This window comes from Leptosomus discolor, chromosome 3, assembly GCF_034619465.1.
Source record: "Leptosomus discolor isolate bLepDis1 chromosome 3, bLepDis1.hap2, whole genome shotgun sequence".
Lineage (NCBI taxonomy): Eukaryota > Metazoa > Chordata > Aves > Leptosomiformes > Leptosomidae > Leptosomus > Leptosomus discolor.
Genome location: NC_141393.1, coordinates 28,057,028 through 28,078,695, shown reverse-complemented (window position 1 = coordinate 28,078,695; position 21,668 = coordinate 28,057,028). Strand labels below are relative to the sequence as shown.

The 21,668-nt window shown below is 36.4% G+C and overlaps 1 protein-coding gene across 1 annotated transcript in view; it reads left to right on the top strand.

Moving 5' to 3' along the window:
• MIPOL1 (mirror-image polydactyly 1) overlaps positions 1–21,668 on the top strand; it is a 152,740-nt gene that overhangs the window by 12,935 nt on the left and 118,137 nt on the right. Inside the window, exons 2-5 of the mRNA XM_009959026.2 lie at positions 3,406–3,592; positions 6,274–6,409; positions 7,395–7,500; positions 19,898–20,027. Coding sequence (XP_009957328.2) covers positions 3,406–3,592; positions 6,274–6,409; positions 7,395–7,500; positions 19,898–20,027 — 559 coding nt within the window. The remainder of the gene's footprint in view (positions 1–3,405; positions 3,593–6,273; positions 6,410–7,394; positions 7,501–19,897; positions 20,028–21,668) is intronic.

Sequence of the window (21,668 nt, the reverse complement as noted above, 5' to 3'; positions counted from 1 at the left end):
CCCCCAAATGGTGGTGATCACTTGCACAAAGTCCACTAGGAGGCAAAGCAGTAGTGTACTCAGAGTCAAAAATGGATCCAGTCCCATTCAGTGTCTTCATTAATGATCTGGATGATGGAGCAGAGTATACCCTTAGCAATTTTCCTGATGATATAAAACTGTGAAGAGTAGTTGGTACATTTTTTGATAGGGTTTTGGTGCCATTCAGTGGGACCTTGACAAGCTGGAAATTTGGGCAAAGAGGGACCTCATGAAGTTCAGCAAGGTGAAACGTGAAGCCCTGCACCTGGCCAGGAATAATCCCATGTAACTGTACATCCTGGGCACCAAGCTAGGCACAATTTATAACCAGAAAGCAGCTCTGCAGAAAGGGATCAGGATCCTGGTGGACAGCAAGTTGAGCATAAGCTAGCAATGTGCCCTCAGGGCAAGGATGGCCAAGAGCCTCACAAGCTGCATCAGGAAAAGCATTGCCAGCAGATCGAGGGAGGTGATACATCCTCTGCTCAGCGCTGGTGAGGTCACATCTAGAGTGTCAAGTTGTTCTAAGCTCCTTAGTACAAGAGATGGACTAACTAGCAAGTCCAGCAAAGAGCCATGAGGGGATTGGAGCCTATGTATGAGGAGAGGCTGAGAGCTGAGAAGGGAAGACTCGGGGGAGTGGATCTTGTTAATATGAATAATACCTGATGGAACAGAATAAAGAAGAAGAAGCCAGACTCTTTTTTGGTAGTATCCATTGATAGGACAGGAGTCAATGAGAACAAATTATAACATGAAATTCCATCTGAATACAAGGAAACAATTTTTTTGCTATGAGGGTGATCAAACACTGGCACAGGCTGCCTAGTGAGGTTGTTGAGTCTCTGCTTGTGGAGCTATTCAAAAGCCATCTGGACATAGTCCTGAGCAATCTGCTGTAGGTGACCCTACTTGAGCAGGGGGGCTGGACTGGGTGGTCTCCAGTGATCCCTTCCAACTGTGATGACTGTGAACTCTTTTTGAAGTCCTGGCACTAAAAGCAGCAAATTCAAAAAACAGACACTGTGAAAAAGAAGAAAAAATTATTCCCTTGATTACTGTCATGCTAAAGGCATAGAATCCCTTTTTTGGTTTGTCCCAGTGTAACTGTGGTAGCTAATGTCATCTAATCTTAGCATTCTGGAGTGAGAAGGTTTTTCTTCTCCATCTTTCATATAGCGTGGGCCAAAGGAGAGTGCAGATGCTGAACAAGGAACAAAGGTTCATGACAATATAGTCACTGGTTATTGCAACAGATATGTTATGCTTGAGTTCTTGCACAGAATGCAACACGCTTCACTTGCGGCACTTCAAATATATATGGCTTATAGAAAATGTTGATACCCTGGAGAAGATGATGAGGAAAAGTTGTTATGGCAAGTGAAGTGCTGCACTTCCCCTTCAGTGTGAGAGCATAGTTTGCAACTATATATATATATACAGATCACTGCATCTGAAATGCGAGAAGTGGTCAGGATGATGTTTGGTAGGCTGTTCTTTATAATATAAATCAAATAGGAAATGCATCTGAACCAAGTGTATGCCTCCCTGTAAAAAGCTTTGCAGTATTGAAATTCAGACTAGGTTAGTTTTCAGCTAGTACTAACTGGAGAGGATTGAGAATTTTTGCCTAATGTGTTGCTACTTGGGGGACCCCCAGCTGGGGCAGGTTCTTAGAGTATAAATAGTGAATTTTTTAATGCCTGTTTCTTTAGAGATCCTTGCTACTCACTTTAAGGAGGAGCAAGAGGTTGAATCTAGTTTTAAAATGTAGCAGCACTTAAAAGGAAATCTCTGCTCAAAAACTTGCAGGATTTTGAGACAGTGTAAAACAACATACATTCACTCGGAAAATCCAGGTGCATGCGGGCTGCGTTCAATTTCTGCGTTAGCCGTTAAATGATCTGAGGAACACATTCCAATCACAGTATTGAAAGTAGTGTTAGGTTGTACTTGTTAATTAATGTTTCATCAAGTTATCGTCCCCACATGTTTATTACTGCTCAGAAACAAAGATTCTGATACACTGTTGACTGTTGTTCCTCTAGTACAGAAATCAGTGGTTATAGTTTCGAGGAATGGTGAAAGTGGATTCAAGTGGATTTGTGCTGCTGTAGATAAGGAGAATACAGATGAGCAGCAGGTACGATAACTTTTTCCTCAAGGTAGTAACACACAGCTTTGTATGGGAACTTGTTAAACTGACTCTAGCCAATCCCCAGATCATCTGTCTGTGGCCTCCGGATGTTTCCTGTGCCATTGATTGCGTCTGTCTGTCTTCAAGGAAAGAGTAATCTATTGCAACAGATTTTAGAAATCGTTTTGAGTATTTTTTGACTTAGAATCTGTGTTTTTGTGTCTTATGTGCAGCATGATGTCTTGATACTGATTGATGTGTATTTTCAGGCTATTCGTAGGTGATTGCAACTGTGTAGACAGTTTCTTATTGTTTTTGAGGAGGAAGTAATAAGTTGGATCAAAGAATGTATACCATATAATTTATCCAAAATGTTTGGAAACACTAACTTTAATGATTGAGCGAAAGCTCTACTGTTTGTTCTCTACTAATCTAAATGAAAGAATGAAGAATATATGCACTTTTTTCCATTCACAGCTTTTTTAGGCTTCTTCCTCCTCCTTTTTTAATATAGTTCTATAATTAAAACTTACTTGTTCTTACTTTATGAAGGAACATTCACAGTATGTAGATCTTTCATTTAAATACCTAGATATCAGAAATATGTCCTAAAAATATCTAGTAGCCAAGCTTAAGAGAACTAACTATCACACTCAACATTTTAAGCAGATAATTTTTCCCTTTGGCACAATTTGTGCTTTGCATTCTTCAAGTTCTTTAGTTGTACGAGCCTGTACTTACACTCTCCAGGAGTGAATAATGGATCCTTAAATTTGTTGTTGCTAATTACAGCTTGCTGATACTCTTTCTGTAGCCAAAATGGATTTGAAAAAGACTGCAGTATAAGTAAGAGTCTAGTTCACAACCTGCAAATTTCCCTGTCTACAGCAGAAATTCCTCATCTCTCAGGGTAGAGCTGATTTTTACAAAAGATAGGTAGATAATTTCCTAGGGTGAGCATTATTTTAAGCAGTCATTTAAGGGGAAGAGGGATTAGGAAGTGGTGATGAATTTTCAGATTTCTGTGGAAAAATCCAGGAAGTAGATTGTAGCTCCTACATCTGTGATTTAGGTAACACAGCTCTCATTCCTTAGTGCGATGAGGAAGCTGTGAACATGAAACTAGAGCACTTTATCGTGTGTCGCTACAAATAAGAATATAGCAAGCTATTTTTGAATGTGAAATCTCAAGTTTGTGCTGCTTTCTGCAAATAAAAAAAAATGTGTTTGCTTCTATTTCCATTTAGAAACGCACATCCTGGAACAGAAAAAAGAAGACTTTTGTGTTGAGTTTCAGTTTCATCAGAATTCTCAAAAAGCCCCAGAATTTTTCATCCAGGCAGAAGCTGAAGCACTGAAACTTTCAGATTTGCCAGTAACCAGTCAAAGAGGAGGAGCTCCAAGTGGTTATAATTCTAGCCCTGAAGGATCAAGGTAAAACCAAATATTCCTAAATATAGCTTTTCTAGATTCAAATTATAGACAATATACATAGGGATTTTTTGAAAGATAAGGAAGTTTACTTCCCATCTGAGAATCAGCAAATCAACTTTTACTTAGACTCACCCTATCTGCCTTTCTTTCCCTGTGGAATGCAGCATTTCAGCGCTGTATTCTCTAGCACTGATACAAAATATGATCATGGCAATGGCTTATGTGACACACTACGGGTATTTCAATGATTGTGATCTCTCCAGAGAATTTTAAAAACGCATACTGAACAGAATTAGAGAAGATGATCTAAAAGTCTAGTAGTATCTGTGATTTTACACAACAAGCACAGTGTACTCTAAGTATGGTGAGCAAGCAGGAAGCAGGAATGAAGCAGGGTGAAGTCCAGATGAAGCTGGAAGAGTGAAGATGAGGAGCTGTAATGGTTTGTAGGCAGTCTGTGATAGGAATATAGGAAAGAGCAAATACAGTTGAAAAGTGTAATACAAACTCCAAAGATTTTATTCTGTCATTAGTTTTGATCATTTATGGTCATTAATTTCCCTACTGAGCTATGGCCCTCTACTGCAGTCTTAAGAAACATGCTATATGTGACATAATGTATGAAGGCATACCCAGCTGACTAGGGAACATGCTGCCACTTTTGAGCAACTTAGGCATTCTAAAGCCCAAGCCTTAACTGAGAGTGACAGAGTTGCTTTTGAAAGTGGGATCAAGGCTGCAGAGCCCTATGATGTACTTTTGAAAAATATAGTCTAATTTTTCACCTATCTGGCAGATTCTGCACCTGGTTTTTATCTTTAGTATGATCTAGTGGTGACCCATCGGGCCAAAACAGTCATAGTACTTCTCCATCAGTCTTGTTGCCTTTTTTTGCCTTAGGGCCCAAGATAAGCTGTTAGGGCAATGCATCCTGCACTAAAAGCCAACTATAATCCTAAGTGCTTAAGTGCACCCCAGCACAGAGTCAGCTAAAGATTGTTGCTCCTACCCTTTGCCAGTGCCACTTGTACTGACAACCAAGCTGCTCTTGAACACTGAGATTAGCCGCTGGCAGCAGTCAGCGTGTTGGACTATCGCATCTGCAAACATATTTTATGTAGGATCCTAAAGCTATAGGCCAAAATCTCATTGTGGTAGATACTATATAAACTGCACAAAATCTATCCTTCCCCAAATAGAGTGCAATTTGAATATAAGATGAGAAAATATCTCAATATATAAGGCCCCAGGAAACGTTGAGTCAGTGTTGATTTGCATTGTAGAAGATGGTCTTAGTGTACCATCAATGTGACTTCTAAGTTTTCTTTTAGACATTGGGAAGAAAAAATTTGAGGGATTGAAAGATGATGATGAGATATATTCAAATTTGTTCATGGGAAGCATCTCCTGAACATGGAAAATGCACACAAAAAAAAGAAGCTTGAGGTTTGTAACGCCTGGGCGGTAGTATCCAGAGGCCTCTATCACTTGCAGTCTGAAACAATACTGAATGAAAATAGCTATATAGAGCAAAGTTGAAATAGGCTTTGAAGGATCTGGAAAGTAAAGACAAGCAGTTTAAACACTCTTCCACCCCATATATAGTGTAATACACTTAGTACTTTTTTGATGTGAATCTTCTTGCTGTGTTTGATGTGGTTTAATCTGCCACATAGTTTGCCTGCAGAGTACAGAACTTAACTTCCTTCTTAAAGAAACAGAGAAAATTAATCCAAGGGAAGCAGGTGAAGAAAGTCATGGCTGAGTACAAACAACTGTCTACCTAAGAAAGTGACTCTGGAACAACAGATAGCTTTTCTTTTCTTTCTAGGATGTGAATTACACATAATGAAAGTAGTGTATACAGTAGAAATAGGAGTACAGAAGGTATAGCTTTTCTGTGGCTACTTCTTATGACTCGTTGGCTATGAAGCCTATAAACAGAAAACGCCTAAGGGAAGTGAATGTAAAAAATATTTGCTAACGCCCCTTCTAATCCGTTCATCTACTGATTTTGCTGCCATCTTACAAGTGAGATCTGAGTTATCTGTGAATATCAATGGCTAGCCAAGCAGTTTATAAAAGTCTTACCTCGAGACAGAGTTTTTGTGACCATTGAATCTTGTCCTATTTTACCCTATCTATGGGTAAATAAGTTGTCTTAAAACTCTGTGAGTGGTATACAGTATGGAATTTCTGTTGTCAGTTACAGTATTTAGAATAACACCATAGTTTTATAGATTTCTTCAAGATGAACTTCTAGATCTTATTTTCTGGATATTCTCATTTCACTTCATGTGAAATTGTCCCATCCTACCAAAGAATTTTGTTTCTTTTAATATGAGCATCAGTTTGATTCCCAAATATTTCATGTTAAGCACAGGTTTTTAATATTTGCTTCCCTTAAGCATTTTCTGTTTGCAGGCTTCATAGCCAATTCATATTAATCTGTTTTATGCCTTAGTACTGTAGTATATTTATTTACTATTCCGTATTTACAGATTTTTTTTTCAGAATTACAGATTTCAGAAGTGATAGAAGGACATCCCTTTTACTGACTATTTAACACATTTGCAATAGTTAATAAGTTTTGTTAATTTATTTCTGTCTATTTTGTTTGGGGGCTGTGAAGGAACTGGTTTTACATTCTTTTTCTTTCTTTTTTCCCCTCCTAAACACAGCACCATAGAAGGAAAGACTAACAGGATGCCCACTGAATTTATATCCTCATGGAAGGATGCTGCAGATTTAGGTGGAAAAAAAGAAACTGCATTCCTTTTAAAAGAGTTGGACACTCTGAGGGCCAAAAATAAAAAGGTACAATTGAGATATTCAGATCACAGTATTTGCTCTTTTATGGTTGTCTTACAAAACACACATTTTAAACTGTTCCTAATTTAGTTTTGTTATTTATTTTAGTGCACCAATCAATAGCTTTCTTGTCATTTTGGATTCATAGTATCTGCTTAACAACTGCTTCTCTGGAATTAAAAAAATCTTTCATCATACCCTTTGACTTTTTTAATCAGTGACATAGATTCTTGCATCATGGTTGAAAACCAAGGCGGACCAAAACCAAGGCCAGGATTTTACGAATAGGATCTGGAGCTCATGCTTCCATACATGTGGTCCAGATCATGAATGTGCCCCCGATACCTCCTCTTTATGGAGGGAAAGAAAATTCTATCCTACTTGCACACTGCATTGCTTCTAGCATTAGTAGTGGTTGCATGCACCTAAACAACAGATAAGTCTATAGTCTTTCCGTGAAGTGTCATTGAATGTTCAATGGCAAGCTCGAATATCTGTCCAAGAACAGATTTAGTGAATTCCTAGTTAAAAGAAAGGCCTCAACATGTGAAAGAGTACAAGTTTTTTAATCTGGTGATGCATATGAAAAATTATACATTTACACCACAGTCTCTTCAGCCTGTGATGGCAGTACTCTTGGTGCGAAATAGGCTATTCATGTGGACACCGCCTACATTATATTCCATGTGATTCTGAACTTCCTTAGCAAGAAGGACTACAGCTGGTGATACCTGAAGAAGAGAATCCCAAGTAAAAATAATGGCATACATATTGATACTTGTCTCACAGAGCAAGCTAGGGCAGATGTTAAAAAACGTATTTTTACCATTTGCCCTTTAAATATATAAATATAATTAAATGAACTTCTGTTGTATTGCTTAGTGTTTGTATTTTGGGGGTAAGAAACTATTATTTAAAATTTAATTGTGGTTAAAAGCTGGTTGACTGTTTTATCCAGATAAGAATCTTACTGTCCGTTTGTTCAATACAGCTTCAAGATAAGCTGTCTGAAAAGGACAAGGAGCTGAAGACAATAAAACTGGACTTCGAACTGCAAGAGAGAGCTACAGAAGCTAAGATTGCAGAAAAGATTGCAGGTACAGTAGGCAACCGTTTAACAGATGGCTGTATGGCTCATACAGTACCCATGGTTGCTATATGACGTGGCCTAGTGAATGTTAGCTTTATTTGCTAAAGGAGGGAAGATTTGACTTTTTTTTTTTTTTTTCATGTGTGGCTGTTTAGAGTTGCTTAGAAAATAGGTGGCTTTAACATCCTGGTACTGGTATTAGCAGGAGCTTTACCTGTATTCATACTGATTTGGGCATTAAATGCATTGTTAACACCATGTCAATCCAATCACAAAAAGGTTGTTTGTTTTGTTGGAAGGTCCTGAACAAACAAGGGGAAATAATGATTACCAGTGCCTCTACCTTTCAACCAGCAGTTCAAATACCACTTATTGTTTTAGCTCCTCCAGAGCAATACTACCCCCTCCCCATGTATGGAGATAGTCACACACTCACCTCAACTACAGACCTGCACTTTTCCTTAAAAATCTGTTCTTTTGGTAGTTATAATGAATTTTTGTCGCATGATGGTATGTCTCCAGTGAATGAAGTTCATACAAATTCCCGAAATGAAAGGGTTTTAAGCTTGTAGTTGAAAGTGAATGCATGTTTATATTTGTTGTTAATTGTTCTTTGGGTAGACGTACAAGAATGGGGACAATTTGTGTTCTGTGATTTTGGAAGTTTCTAAAGTAATGAAGCTGAATATATTTATTATTGAAAAGTGACTGTGTGTACAGTGTACCCAGTGGATTAAAAATACGCTGAGATTTTTCTTCAAGAGTTTCAAAGAAATTAATGGGAGTGCTTTTATAAATTTATCATATCATTTGTCGATAAATAAAGTGTAAGGCAGGTAAAATTATGTCCTCATAGACCACACACACTTCACTTTGTATAGTGTTAATAGTACTAATACTTGTCCCCAAAATATTGGTACTGAAGGGAAGAGTAACTGTCTTCAGAAAAATGGAGCAGAAAATAAACTCTCCAGCTGAAAAAACAGATGGCTGACTTTCCACTTAATGTCAAACTCCTGAGAATACAGTATTATGTGTATATAATAGATGGAAGAGAGAGTTCCTAGATTTTCTGTGGTGAAGGAAGGGAAAGGCAAATCTAATCTACATATTAGGAAACAAATTGAAATATAGGCATAATTTTATTCTTATTTCATTTTACATAAACTACTTGCTTTATTTTCAGAAGGGAAAAAAGACCCGTACTGCATATCACAGCAGTATCCAGAAGCAGTATATCCACCAGCCAAAAGCTAATGCAAATTGTTTGGGTTGAATCCCAAGTTTTGTGTTTATTCCTGGATATTTGTAGTCTTTTATGTCTGTACCTATAATAGAGAAATATTCTCTTTGATATAGGTGTTCATTGCTCATTAAAACCTGGGAAGAAATGTGTGTCAAAAGGTGTGTCAAAAACATGTTTAGTTTCATTTTTATGGATACAGTTGAAATATTTGTTAGCAAATGGTTTTTTCCTGCACTACTGTTTAAACTTTCTAATTATGTCCTAAGCATAATATTCTCTTCAAAACAGTATGGCATGAATATGGATATAATATTAACATAGTTACTCCATTTTAAACGGAAGAATAAACCAAATTTTAATGAGAGCTACAACATGTAATAAGGATTACCTTTAAAAAAATACCCTTTCTTTTCCTTTTATGAGTTCAGGAAGTATAAAATCCTTTAAATGCTGAGCGAGAGGGCAAGAAGCTCCTTACTACACAAGCTGTTTGCCAAAAGGAGGCATCATTAATATTTCATGTATATTTGGTTCCCGTCTTACAGTTCTAAGAATGTTACCAAGTTTGGGTAAATGTTTTGAAATCTGGAATGATGTGAACAAAAGTGAATTTGTAGAGGTCTATGTGTGTCTCTGTCTCATAAAAGCCTTGGGGAGAGTTCTAATGGACAAGCAGAACCTAATAAAGAAGACTCAGTGTGTTTAAGGAAAAAAAATTTACCCTTGTGTTAAGTCCTTTGAGGAAAGGAGAACACATGCTGCTGTGATTTCATGTTGCTAGTTAATGTTTAATTACTGCAGTGGATAACACATGGTAGAGTGAAGCTTGTAAATATGGGTGTTTGCATTTTTATTATTACTTAGTACTGACTTTATGATAAGAAAATGACTCCACAAAATTATATTGTAAAAAACATCAGAAAGGTACACCATAAAAATGTTATCTACTTTGAGGAATATTACGATTTTATTTTAAAATGTAACCCTCTAATTGATGGGTTTTACCTTAACAAGTCGCATGGAAAGAAAATCTGAAGACAAAGGCCATTTTAAAATTAAGCTACAACGGTCTTCAGAAACAAATAACCCAAAGCTTGACACTTTACGATTTTTACTTCATTCAGAGGAAGAAGTGAAGAGAAAAGGGGTAAATTTGTGAAATGCTTCATGAGAGAATAAGAAAAAGTAGAGTTAAGGCAGTTGATGTACATGATAGAAGAGAATGTCTAATACTGTGTGCAGTAAATAACTTGTTTTAAATAACTTGTTTTCAGAAGGTTTTTATTTTAAAGTTTTGCTAGCCTGGAGAATGGATTTTAGAACTTCCTTGGGTCCCTGTCTCTGTGTCAGGTACCTATGGCTAAGGAAAATCAGGGAATTCGCAGTTTTGGTTGCAGGCTTTTGAGCATTAGAGACTATTGGTTCTGGTGGTCATAGTTGCCACAGGTTCCTGCTGTTTCTTTGTTATTCTTCTGTTGGATTTCCTCGCATTATAAGCCAATATCAGAAGGTACTATTAGTTTCACTCCCCATCACGAAGAGAACAAAGGTGGAAGCAACATGAGGAAAATTGAGGGAAAGGCACATCATAAAAGAACTGAAACTAGGATAATGTAGGGAAAAAAGGGAACACCACATGTGAACTAGATATGAAGAACAGACAAATCTTGAAATGTGGGACTGCAGAACTTTCATATGGGGAACAGAAAAGGGAAGGGGTGCACTCTGTGGGAGGGGATAGGGGGAAGGACCACACATCCTCTGAGGACAGACTGGAAGATAAGGATGGAGGCATTGCAAAGGAGTAAGTTTTCAAAAGAACTAGCAGAGAAAACAGATCTCACTTTGAATGGATGTAGTAAGGCCTTTCCTAACAGAAGAATTTTACAGGGGATATATGGGAACTTTTAGAGGAAAGAGCTGGTTGCGTGTTAGTAAGATTTGTAGAGAAAGGTGGTAGCCTCTCTAGACTGGAAAAAATGCCAAAGCCCTGGTCTTCTCACAGTAACTCCCACCATTACTGAAGCAAAATATACCATAGTTGGCATCAGAGCATTGGCTCTTGGAATATTTTTGTTGCTATCACAGTGCTATATATTGGGACTAAGAATAATTCTGAAGGAAAATATAATAAAAAATACTTCTCCTTAAATGTTTCTGTAGTAAGGGCTATGCTGTGGGGTTGGTTGTTTTGTTTGTTTGTTTGTTTGTTTGGCAATATCTGGTAGTGACGTTACCAAAATTTAATACTTTTTAAAATCAACAACTTAGCAGGAAGAAGCGTCAACTCAGCAGGAAGAAGTGGATTGAGTCCAGCCCTGCTAGGTCTGTTAGGTGTTGTACAGCACCTTTACAGCCTGAAAACGGTATTAGCATTCTGCAGATGCTCTCTGAAACACCAGGGTAATGATAGGAAATATAGTGTGGAAAAAGGAAGAAAGCAGTACTTCTAATACTGTTGTATATGTCGTATAGCTTTCAGTCTCTTGGAAACTACAGCAATATACCTACAATGAAGTCCCTTTTTTCAGGTCTGTTTTTACAAAAATATTGAAAATTAACATTTGTGGTATTTTGGAAATCTTGATTATGGTATGGAAATATTCATGAACGTTATTTGAAGTTTCCTAAATTAACTTGAAAAATAATTACTGGATGCATATGCAATAGTTTTAATAGCAAAAGTGAAAATAAATATACAAGTGGCTATTAGCTTAGAGTTAGTTTGATTTAATATCCCATAAAGTAAGAGGAAATAAGTAATCTTGCCAGTAATAAACTTTGGGTGGCAATAACTTCCAGCACAGAAGAAAAGTATTTTCCATTCCTTCAAAGCTCACTTTAGAGTCCCTTTTTAGATGTTATTTTTCTTTCTTGCATGTCATCCATTAAAGATTAGCTGTGGAAGGTTGGAGCATGGAGAGATTATGAATGACAGAACAACTCCTGCAGAATAATAATCAGTTTTTGGTATTTAATGCTGTTTGACTTTTGCAGACACATTTCTTATTAACCTTTGGTACAAACAGAAATCCAGGTTCCTGATATCTCATGGAGAAGATGAATTCAAGATCCTCTTCCAATTAAACTGAAATAAGGCCAATATTGGGCTTTAGCCAAAAGAACTCAATAGTCCCCAACCCTTGTGTGTATAAACCTAAATATGAATGATATTTTACAGTTTAAGTAGGTAATGCATATACTTCCTAACTCAGTTTTCTATGCATAATTCATTTGTATACATAGTCTATATAGTTCTTAGGGCTTTTGTCCTATTAATGCTTCATTATGCAAAACTATTTCCTGAATATTTTTTCAAAATATTTCCTGGTAAATAACAGAATTTTGAAAATAGCTGTAGGATTTGAATCCTCTGTATGGGAAGATAGACAATCGATGTAAAGGACAGAAAAAAAAAACCCCAAACAACCAATGTGGGGGTGTTGTGACTGAGAACGTCTTGGCTTAATTTTTAACAGCTTAATTTGAAACAGTGTAATTTTACCTTCAGGTTATCAGAATTGTTGATTGTCAAAAAGTCGTGTGCAGCTTTTTGAAGCACGATATACGATGAGCTGGCGTGGGTTAAAATGTAAATTACTAAGCTATTTATGGGTGGAGCTGGTATGTAAAAAGCAAGCCAGTATCTTCTGCATATTTTTATGATTACTCTGGCCCTTCTCTCTTCTCCACTATGGTGCTAGATGAACATAAAGAATTGGGTTTTATTCAGGAATAAAAAGGTCTGCAAATAATCTACTTTAATAAAGTAAACTTTTCTCTAACCTATCAAATTATAACTTGCAAACTTTAATGCAACATTTATATTTCCCCCCCTAAAGTAAATACTCATGCATCAGTAATTATTGACTGAAGAAAAGTTTAACAGCATCATGGTTTGAATTTTCAAGTCAGCTATCTTTACTGTATTAGAAGCAGAGGCTTAAGTATTGTACAGGGATTGGCTTTCACAAGAACTGCCTTGGGGTCCGCGTGTAATAGTCTCTCCTGTTCTTTCCCACTTTATTTTTTTTTTTTTAATTGAATTGGGATCTGAGTACACAAAGAAAACCCTATGCAGAGCTTCCACTAAGCAACTTAGCCTTTTTGTTAAGAACACTCTGTTTATAGCATTGGAAATGTAGGAGCAGATGAATGCTACGCACTAAATACATACAACAAACACAAAGCAATAAAGAAGTCACTGTGTTCTATCTGTGTTTGTTCAGATTGCTTTATCTATAAAGTCACATTTAGGTGTAAATGACTTGTAGTCTGTAATTCCTGGTATAGATGGGTGAAAACTCTTAAGTAGTTTGCCTGTAATCTTCTTATCACTATTTTGCTTTTATTTTTCAGTTATAGGTCATAACTGAAAGTAAATAAGTGGTAGCTTTCAAAGAAAGAGCTAGGAACTTAAGTTGTCTGTTTCGTAATAGAACATTTCAGCACTATTTTTAAGTCGACAGTCAGCCCTGGAGCTCATGGTAATTTGCCATTAACCTGACTGAGAACCACATAAGGGCCTTAGGCTTTGAACATTTCTAGGGATTATCTGCATTTTGTAACATGTATGCACAGAGACCAATTAATGACACATTTTAAAGGCCTTCATAGCAATGCAGTAAATTTTTTTTGTTTATTTGGTTATGAGAAGATTGACTTTTTGTTTAACAATTGTGAGCATAGTTATTAAATCTAGTAGAAAGAAGTCTCAGAGGATTTTGATTGGAGAACAAATACATACATGTTTGTATTTCTGTAAGGAGAACAAGCATATATCAATATGGTTAAATAAAATTTAATAGTAGTGGACCATCTGGAAATGGGAAGGATAGTTTCCAAGTCCTCCTGTGATTAGGCAGGCAGAGACACAGGAGTGGGAGGAGTGATGAATATGAAAAGGCAGATAGCCATTGCACCTCTTCTGCCCGTATACTTCCCTAATTCCTCACATTTGTATAGCTGCTACTCAGAAATCCAAAGTGAAAATGCAACAAAAATCCCTAAAAACTTCAGTTAAACTTCTCTGTAGGATAAATTTGAACTGACAGATTTTTCATGGAAGCAACTGAGCAGGATAAACAAGAAGCTCATTACAGGAATTCGAATTCTAAGTATGACTTGGCCAAGCAAGTTCTTTCATGTTTCTACTTTTTCTCCAGAGTAGCATGCATCTCCAAAAGGCAGAAAACAGAAATTATTTTTTTGGTTCATTTTTCTTATGAGTTCGACATTCACTCCTGTGTTAGAGCTGTATACCTGTATGAAACAGTTGAATCATGCATGAAAAATGTTTTGAGTCATTAATTATTATTTAAGTCAATTCTTGGATATTTAAGATGCTCAGAGCCTTTTTTGTAAAAACGTATCATCTCATTATTTCTTGTTGCTGTAATGGTGCGAGTGACTTTTAACATTACTTTGAATGTACCAGAATCAATGCCAAAGAAAATCCCAAGTCCCTTGCTGTTCAGCAACCACTGCTCTTGAATACTAAATCTTAAACTACAAAACCTGACATTTTTACATTATTATTAAAAGAAAAAAACTTTCTCACCATGTCTTTTTTCTGGTAGTAACTGGTCACTATAACTAATGCTTGTTACAAAAACAATTAGCAAAATTTTAATTGTACTATTTCTTGGATCACTTTTTTTTTCATGTAGTCCAAAACCAAAAGCAGTATTTCATCACATCTGTTAATGTCAAACACCTTGCAAAGTCCAAAATATTATTATTTCTGTAAAACTGACTTATCTTGAAAGCTGATCGTTGTAGTGTCATTAATATCTTCTGAGATATCGGTGTAGTAGTGATCTCATCTTTTCCTTATAAGATCTGGCCTGTACTCCAGATTTCACATTTTTTAATGAGTAATGGGACATGATTTCTGCTTCCATAGATGTTTTAAGTCCTAACAATTTCTTCTTTCTTGCCTGTCCTATTCAGTTTTTTCAGCAAACAGATTTTTTTTTTCCTGGGAACCATGCTTCCCTCCCTTCCTCCAAAGTTCTGTTGTTTGGAAAATCATGAACCACTGTTTAAACTAGAATGATTTCCAGCACCCCTTCTCACTACTGCTGTATTTTAAAAGTATTTCACCAAGTGTAGAAGATAGGTTTGCCAAAAGAATCAGGTTCAACTAAGAAAATATGTACACTGCTTTGACTCGGTAAACTCATACTCAGTATGGTTCATCTTCTTCATATTTACTTTTGCCCATATTAGAAAACAATTAGCTTACTAAACAAATTTGAGTATTTGGGAAGAAAAAAAATCTACTTTGATTCTCTCTCATTTGACTAAGAATTACATGATATTTGATAAGCTTGTTTAAAAATGGACATATCCAAATATTATTGTAAACACCCATTGATTTGTTTTACCTGCAATATAAGTATTTTACTTAGTTGGCTTACATAGTAGCTAATAATATTTGTTAATGTAATTTAACTGCTGTGAACCTTTACTGAACAAATATTGAAATTTATACAAGTCAAAGAAAGAGAATCTCTAATGACTTTTGTAAAAGCTTCCATTTAATAGTTAAGGAGAAAAGTTTATATGACATACCAGATGCAATTAACAGTAGATTTTACATTTAATAAAAAGAAAGAAGCATATGTATTTGCTTTATTCATTCCATCATAATTTGCATTAGAGCTGTGGGTGTTTAATGAGCAAATTCCAGCTAAAATGCTATATTGATTTTCTAAGTGAACTTTGTAATAGCTATCTACCTTACAAAAGCTCTCTGTTTACAATTGTTTTCTTTACTAAAAACTAAAAATGTTTTAGAATTGATGAGTTTAGCGTAATGATTCTTTTAAAATAAAGAGCTCTTTTAGAGTATGCAGGGGTTTTAGTTAAAAGGAGAAAGATATTACTAAATTATTCCAAAGCAAATAATATCTATGCAACTAAATAGTAATGTCATATTTGTATATATTACAATGTTTGCAAGCATTGGAAAAAAATGCTTTTTTCTTAATTTAGCAATATGGGATTTAAATATTTTAACTCCTGAATGTCATTATATGTACATGAATTAGTAAATGACACAGTTCATTTTAGCTTAATACTTGACTATTCATGCTTCATTTTTGTGTGTCATTTTCTTGCTTGAAACGTAAGTTCTATAAGAATTTGTGCTTCTTGTTGGTCAGGCCTCAAGATAAACAGGATAGGGTTGGTTGGTGTGCCATTGGAAGGTATCCAAGAAAAACCTCATGGTGTCAACTAGAGCAGTTGGTGACTAAGTAGCTGGATCGCATTTTTCATTGGATCAGGCATCAAGCCAGCGTGCCAGTATGGGGCTAGTATTTTGCTGGATATGCCTTATCTTGAATGGGACTTAGGAGCCTGTCTTGTTACTCTCAATCAATTTTCACCTGGCATTTTTAAGAAGCATAGGGATGATAATCTGATATTCTTTACTCTTTTTAATATGGAGGATTTTTATATCACTCGCTCATAGACTTTTCATTGGACAGCTTATACTTCACATACTTTTCCTAAATATGACACAAAATGTTTTGGTTTGCCGCTGCATTGCAACCCAAAGGTGTATGTATTTCAGTGGCTTATTTGAAGAATCCTATGATCCTTGTGGTCCTGAACTTTTACTTACTCATCCATAGCTTAGTCTGAATGGTGAACATTATTGTTAACAGCATCATGCTTTGTACTACCTGCAATTGTGTAACTGTTATAATATTCCATATAGTATTAAAAAAAAAAAAAAAAAGTAAATTGTAAAAAATTAAACAGAGTTAGAAAGGTATAGGCGTTGAATAACAGAAATGTCTAACCTAAATTCAGCAGAAGCTTTGGCTGGTAAAGGAATTGGGTGAAGTAGCCTTCTCTGGACCACTAAAATGAGTTAGATGAGGACTTTAAGTATTTTTTAAATTAGTAATTTCTTATGGTCAGTGTCAGTATTGATACCTTGATATTGATATTAAAATACCATGTAACTAAGTATTGGGTTTTTTCTTTTTTTAAACTTAGATTACCACGCAGGCATCTTACATGATTTTCTACACTCTCCCTAATCTGTTTTAATCTGAAAAAATTAACTTGCGATAGTACTTTTAAGGAATAACAGCAAAAGCCAAACACTTGTAATTGATATGGAACTACTATACTTTTTTTTTTAATGTGGTTGGTGGATATAGTCATTGGGATATTTACTCCAATGCCTTAATTTAGTAAAAGGATAAAAAAATGAGAAGAAAGATTTGCTCAATTTAAGACACTTTTCCATAGCCAATAGTTAAGAGACGGTATTTCGTAATGGACCTTTGGGTGGGGGAATGGTTCACTGCTCAAGACAATTATCCCCTGGGCTGCTATTAGGGATGGTAGCATTTGAGATAAGCAGGATGTTTAAATAAATTAAAAAATCTGTTTTTCTGACTGTTTTCTTACTGTTACATATAAATTACTTTGGTTTAAGGAGAAATAAGCAATAATTGTTTTTAAAAAGCCTGTATAGTCATTATTGCTACTGGTTATGGTTACACAGAGAGGGAATTAGATGGGCTGAAACACAGTCCTTTTAAGTGTGCTTGTATGCTCGAGATCTATTGCAGCAGTCAGCAAATTCTGTTTTTCCATGCTGAGGTGGGGATAAGGTCTGACAGAAGAAGGGATGCAGTCAAAGAGACCAGAAAGAAGTTAGCTAATCTGGAAACTAATTAGCCCAGAACAGTAATAAATGCCAAATCTTCAGTTATTTTAGACAGCTTGCTATTGCAGCATTTGTTTTCGTTATGAAAATTGCATCATGTTTCTACCTGCAGCTTTATGGAAAGGGTTCTCTGTGCAGTGTCTCTGTCATGATGCTAGGTAAACTGATAATTTACTGGGAAAAACTATAGTAAACAAATATATTAAGGTACAGATAGGTAATAATTACCATACAGAATTAAACTGCTTGTGTATTCCAGATCCAACTGGGAGATAGCAGTTGCATTGTAGTTTACCCAGGCAGTCGATACTGACGCATTAGTTCCCCTGCCATCACAGATCTCAGCAACCTAAGTTGAGTCTTGTGAGCTGAAATGCACAGCCCACCTCATACAATTTGTTCTTGTTCTTGCTGAGCCGCCTACCTTTGCGTATATCAGACTCATCCTTTGCAAATGCTGCAAACTTACTCCTGACTACCAATCTGTGAACACGCAGTTTTGCAGCTGGTTTACTTGTGCCTTAGTTTTTCCATTTCACATCAAGCAAAGCTGTCTTGTTGCAAACAGAGGAAATAGTTCTTCAAGAAAAAAGGCACTATTCTTGTGGAACAAGTAAATACTAAAATGGAAGAGACTTAAGTCAGTGTTTGTTAAATTTTGTGTACATTTCAAGATTTGTGCTTTTGATGCTGAATTTCTTCTTTTTTTTTGGTTTTTTTTTTTTGTTTGTTTGGTTGGTTTTTTTGTTGGGATGCAAGTTGTTACAGCTGTGGCCTCATGACTAGGCTTGCAGCTACTCTGCATATTTTTGTGAGAGAAGGGACTACACTTCCAGAAGTAACATTTAGCCTTTCTCTGTCTTCTTTTGTCCAGTCTGCTGTTACTGAGCAACCTTTTGCTAGACCTGCAAAAAATGCTTCCTTACTCCTCAGTAACACTCTTCTCTCCAGCTTGAGGACAAGAGGATTGCTTTCCTACCTTGAACATCATCCAAATTCATCTCTCCAGACTTTTTCTGTTCATTTTCTAGCTCATCTTACATCTCTGGTTATCTGAGCTGCTGGTCTCTCTACAGAGACTTACCACTATTTCAGTTGGTTGGGGTATTTTGGTACTGATAAAGTGTATTTTGTGCCAGCAATGTAGCTGCTAGCAAAATGTACTACTATCTTCCTATTGTTCCATTCTGTAAAGAACCATAAAGTGGTTTATGTTATATCACACTATGAAGTTTTTGTACAATAATGTACAAAGGTGAAGAAAGAGTAAACTAATGTATAAAGGCAACAAAGTTGCTGTCAACTGAGGTAAGAATGGAGGAATAAAAGCTCTAGGCTAAAGTGAAGAGGGAGGAAGCATTCCTTTGGGATCTTAACTTAATGACTTAAGCAGTGGTTCAGAGAGGAGCAGAGAGTTCTAATGGTGATAAGGAAGCCCAGCAGAACGGCTTAATACAGAAGACTCTTGAAAAATAAATACCAAAATTTGAAAGAGACTGTAGTATGGTGTTAGGAGGCTGTTGCTAAACACCAGCTTGGCAGACTAGAAGGGGAGCATGGAGAATTCTGGAACTGCAAGCCTCAGTGGAGGTTTTTTGGAGGTGCCCATGACAATCGGAGAGGATACAGTCCCCCCTAGACATTTTGACTGCAGGGTTTTATGATGACTGTGAGGAGAGATTTGCAGTACTGCAGAGGGAAATGATGAAAGTATGAATAAAGATTTTAGTGGAGGCAGGGTCGAGGTAAGGATTCTGGCGGTGTGCCAGAGATGGTGTTAGACATATTGACAGGGGAGAGGCAGGGAGAAAACGTAAGCTCAGGATGAGGAATGACTTGAAGGTGTTAGTTTGCTCCCAAGGATAGACAGTAAATCTTAGTTTATTGGCACCTAATGCTCCAAGGTCCATGTATGCTGTAACAGATAATATAACAGTATATTACACAATAAAGTAGAGGCTTGGCAGAGAAGGAGAGATGCCAGCTGTGCCACTCTTGTGATACTAGAGACAGACTATGAAAATGTTAAAATTTTTAATATTTAATATCAGTGTGCCACCTTGATAGGAATGTGATGATAGAAGTAGTTTTAATGGATCATTACTTTTAACTTCGTGTCCTAGGAGAAACCTACTAGTGTCTCATATGATTTTGACCTTTAAGAATTACTTTCCTTTAAACAAGTATTCAGCACACAAAGAAAATCACCTTCTTGCTTTGTGTGATTATACAGGGGTGAATTTGAAAACACATAACTTTATTTCATTCTGTAAAGTATTCATTTTAGCAATAAACAGCAATTTAGTGTGGGTCTGAAGAATAATATAGACCTTATCAAGAGTAATCCGAGGTCAGTGAAGAAGTGTTGATTTCAGGACATGCTAGCAAAGGCCCATGTAAGTGCATCTAGTAGTGTCTTTCCCTGTCAAACTTGTTTGTTAAACACAGTGGTTACTTTTGCAGCTCTGGTGGAAGAAGTGTATTCTGCTCAACGGGAACGTGATGAGGCTGTCATGGCAAGGCTTAGATTGGCCAATGAAGAGAGAGATGAAGCATTTCTACGAGTCCAGCGTTTAGAAGAGTCTTTCAAAGAGTGAGTATACATTTCCTGCACTGTGCAAAAAGGTTGTTGTATCATTCTGTGACTGTCATAAACTGCTCGACAGTGGTTACATAGGAAAATTTAGCACAAACTTCTCTACAATGAAATACCAGGGTAGTGCTTGTCTTACTGAGCTATTGGTTTATTTGTTAGTCATGGTATAAGACCATGTGTTTCTCTGGAGAGCAAGGTGAATAATGTTGATCATAAAAAATAAAAATATAATCAAAAGCTTTGGTATTGATTTATTCAGGGATAAAAAAGCTGAATGTGACGCTTTATAGAGATCTTTTGACAGGGAGTACCAGAATGTCAGTCAGAATTGCAATGTAGAGGAAATCAATCAAGCCTTTAAGCCCACTAGACATTTCCTTCACAAAATTTCTACTAACGATGAGGGTGATGTAGTAAAAAATATGTGGGGTTTTTTTCTTGTCTCTAGTGTAGGAGCAGTTCGTAAGGCAACAAATGAATTAATATAATAGTATAATTAATACTTCATAGAGTTTTATGTATGCCATGTGAATACAGCAGAAATAGGCAATCTCTGTTAAGTTAAGAGAGGAAGATCAAGAACAGTTTCTTTTCTCACTTCAGGATATAGGCAGATTTGAAACTACAATTTGCCTCTTCATGTAATCGCTCTCCATCCAAGCTGTGATCATCTTGGTTACTGTCTATGGTAGTCCCCTAAAGTCTAGAGTGGCTGAGATTTCTCTTGTTTTTCTGCCAAGAGAAATACAAAGCAAACAGACATTTTTCATGGTAGGAGACTGAATAGGTGGAGTTGTTAGTTAACTAAATGGCAGGCAATTATGTTTTAAAGAATTGTTTCTACTAAGAACACTCTTTCCTCTTTATGGCAGAAAACCAGTCGTCTTTTGCGTATTTTTGTAGGTAAGACCAGAGAATGTTATCTAAATAAATTTCAATAATCTGCATGTAAGTTTGTGCACCATTGCTCTGTGGAATTTACAAGTTGCTAGAGTTTGTCATAGCCTGTAAGTATGACTCAACAGCAAGATTAAGAGATTCCATTCCCACAAGAATTAGTGCACAATTTGTTACAGTAAATGTCTCTACAGAGACCATTATATGTCCATCTGAAATCTTGCTTTGAGCAGCAATCTCTGAGGAAATTACAAATGTGCTTTAAATTCCCATAAGAGACATCATAACAGTGAGCCTTACTCCAGTCTTTCCAATGTCTTCCGTTGCTCTTCTAATTTTGTGTGTTCCAAGAGTAAAGAAAGCAAGAAAGTTTTGAATGTCCCCAAACATCAAATGAAACTCTGTATAAGCTGTTAGCGTAAGCTCAAGGTCTTTCTTTGGAGTTAAAGCACTCAAGTCCTGCAGCAAATTAATTATTCTGGCCAACAGACCTAGTCAATAACTTTTCAGTTTCTGGGAGAAATCACAGATTATTAAGTGTGTGAAAGACATATTGCTGCTTTTTCTGCAGTGGAATCCATAGACACACCTGCAGCAGGTCTTGACACACGTGAATCCCTTATAACACCATCTCTTGTTTTCCCTTCAACCCCTTCTACCTGCTTCACTCATGTACTGGAAGACCAACTCAGTTCTAATCAGAAGGATGAGAAGAGAGAAGAAACTCAATTTCTTGGAGAA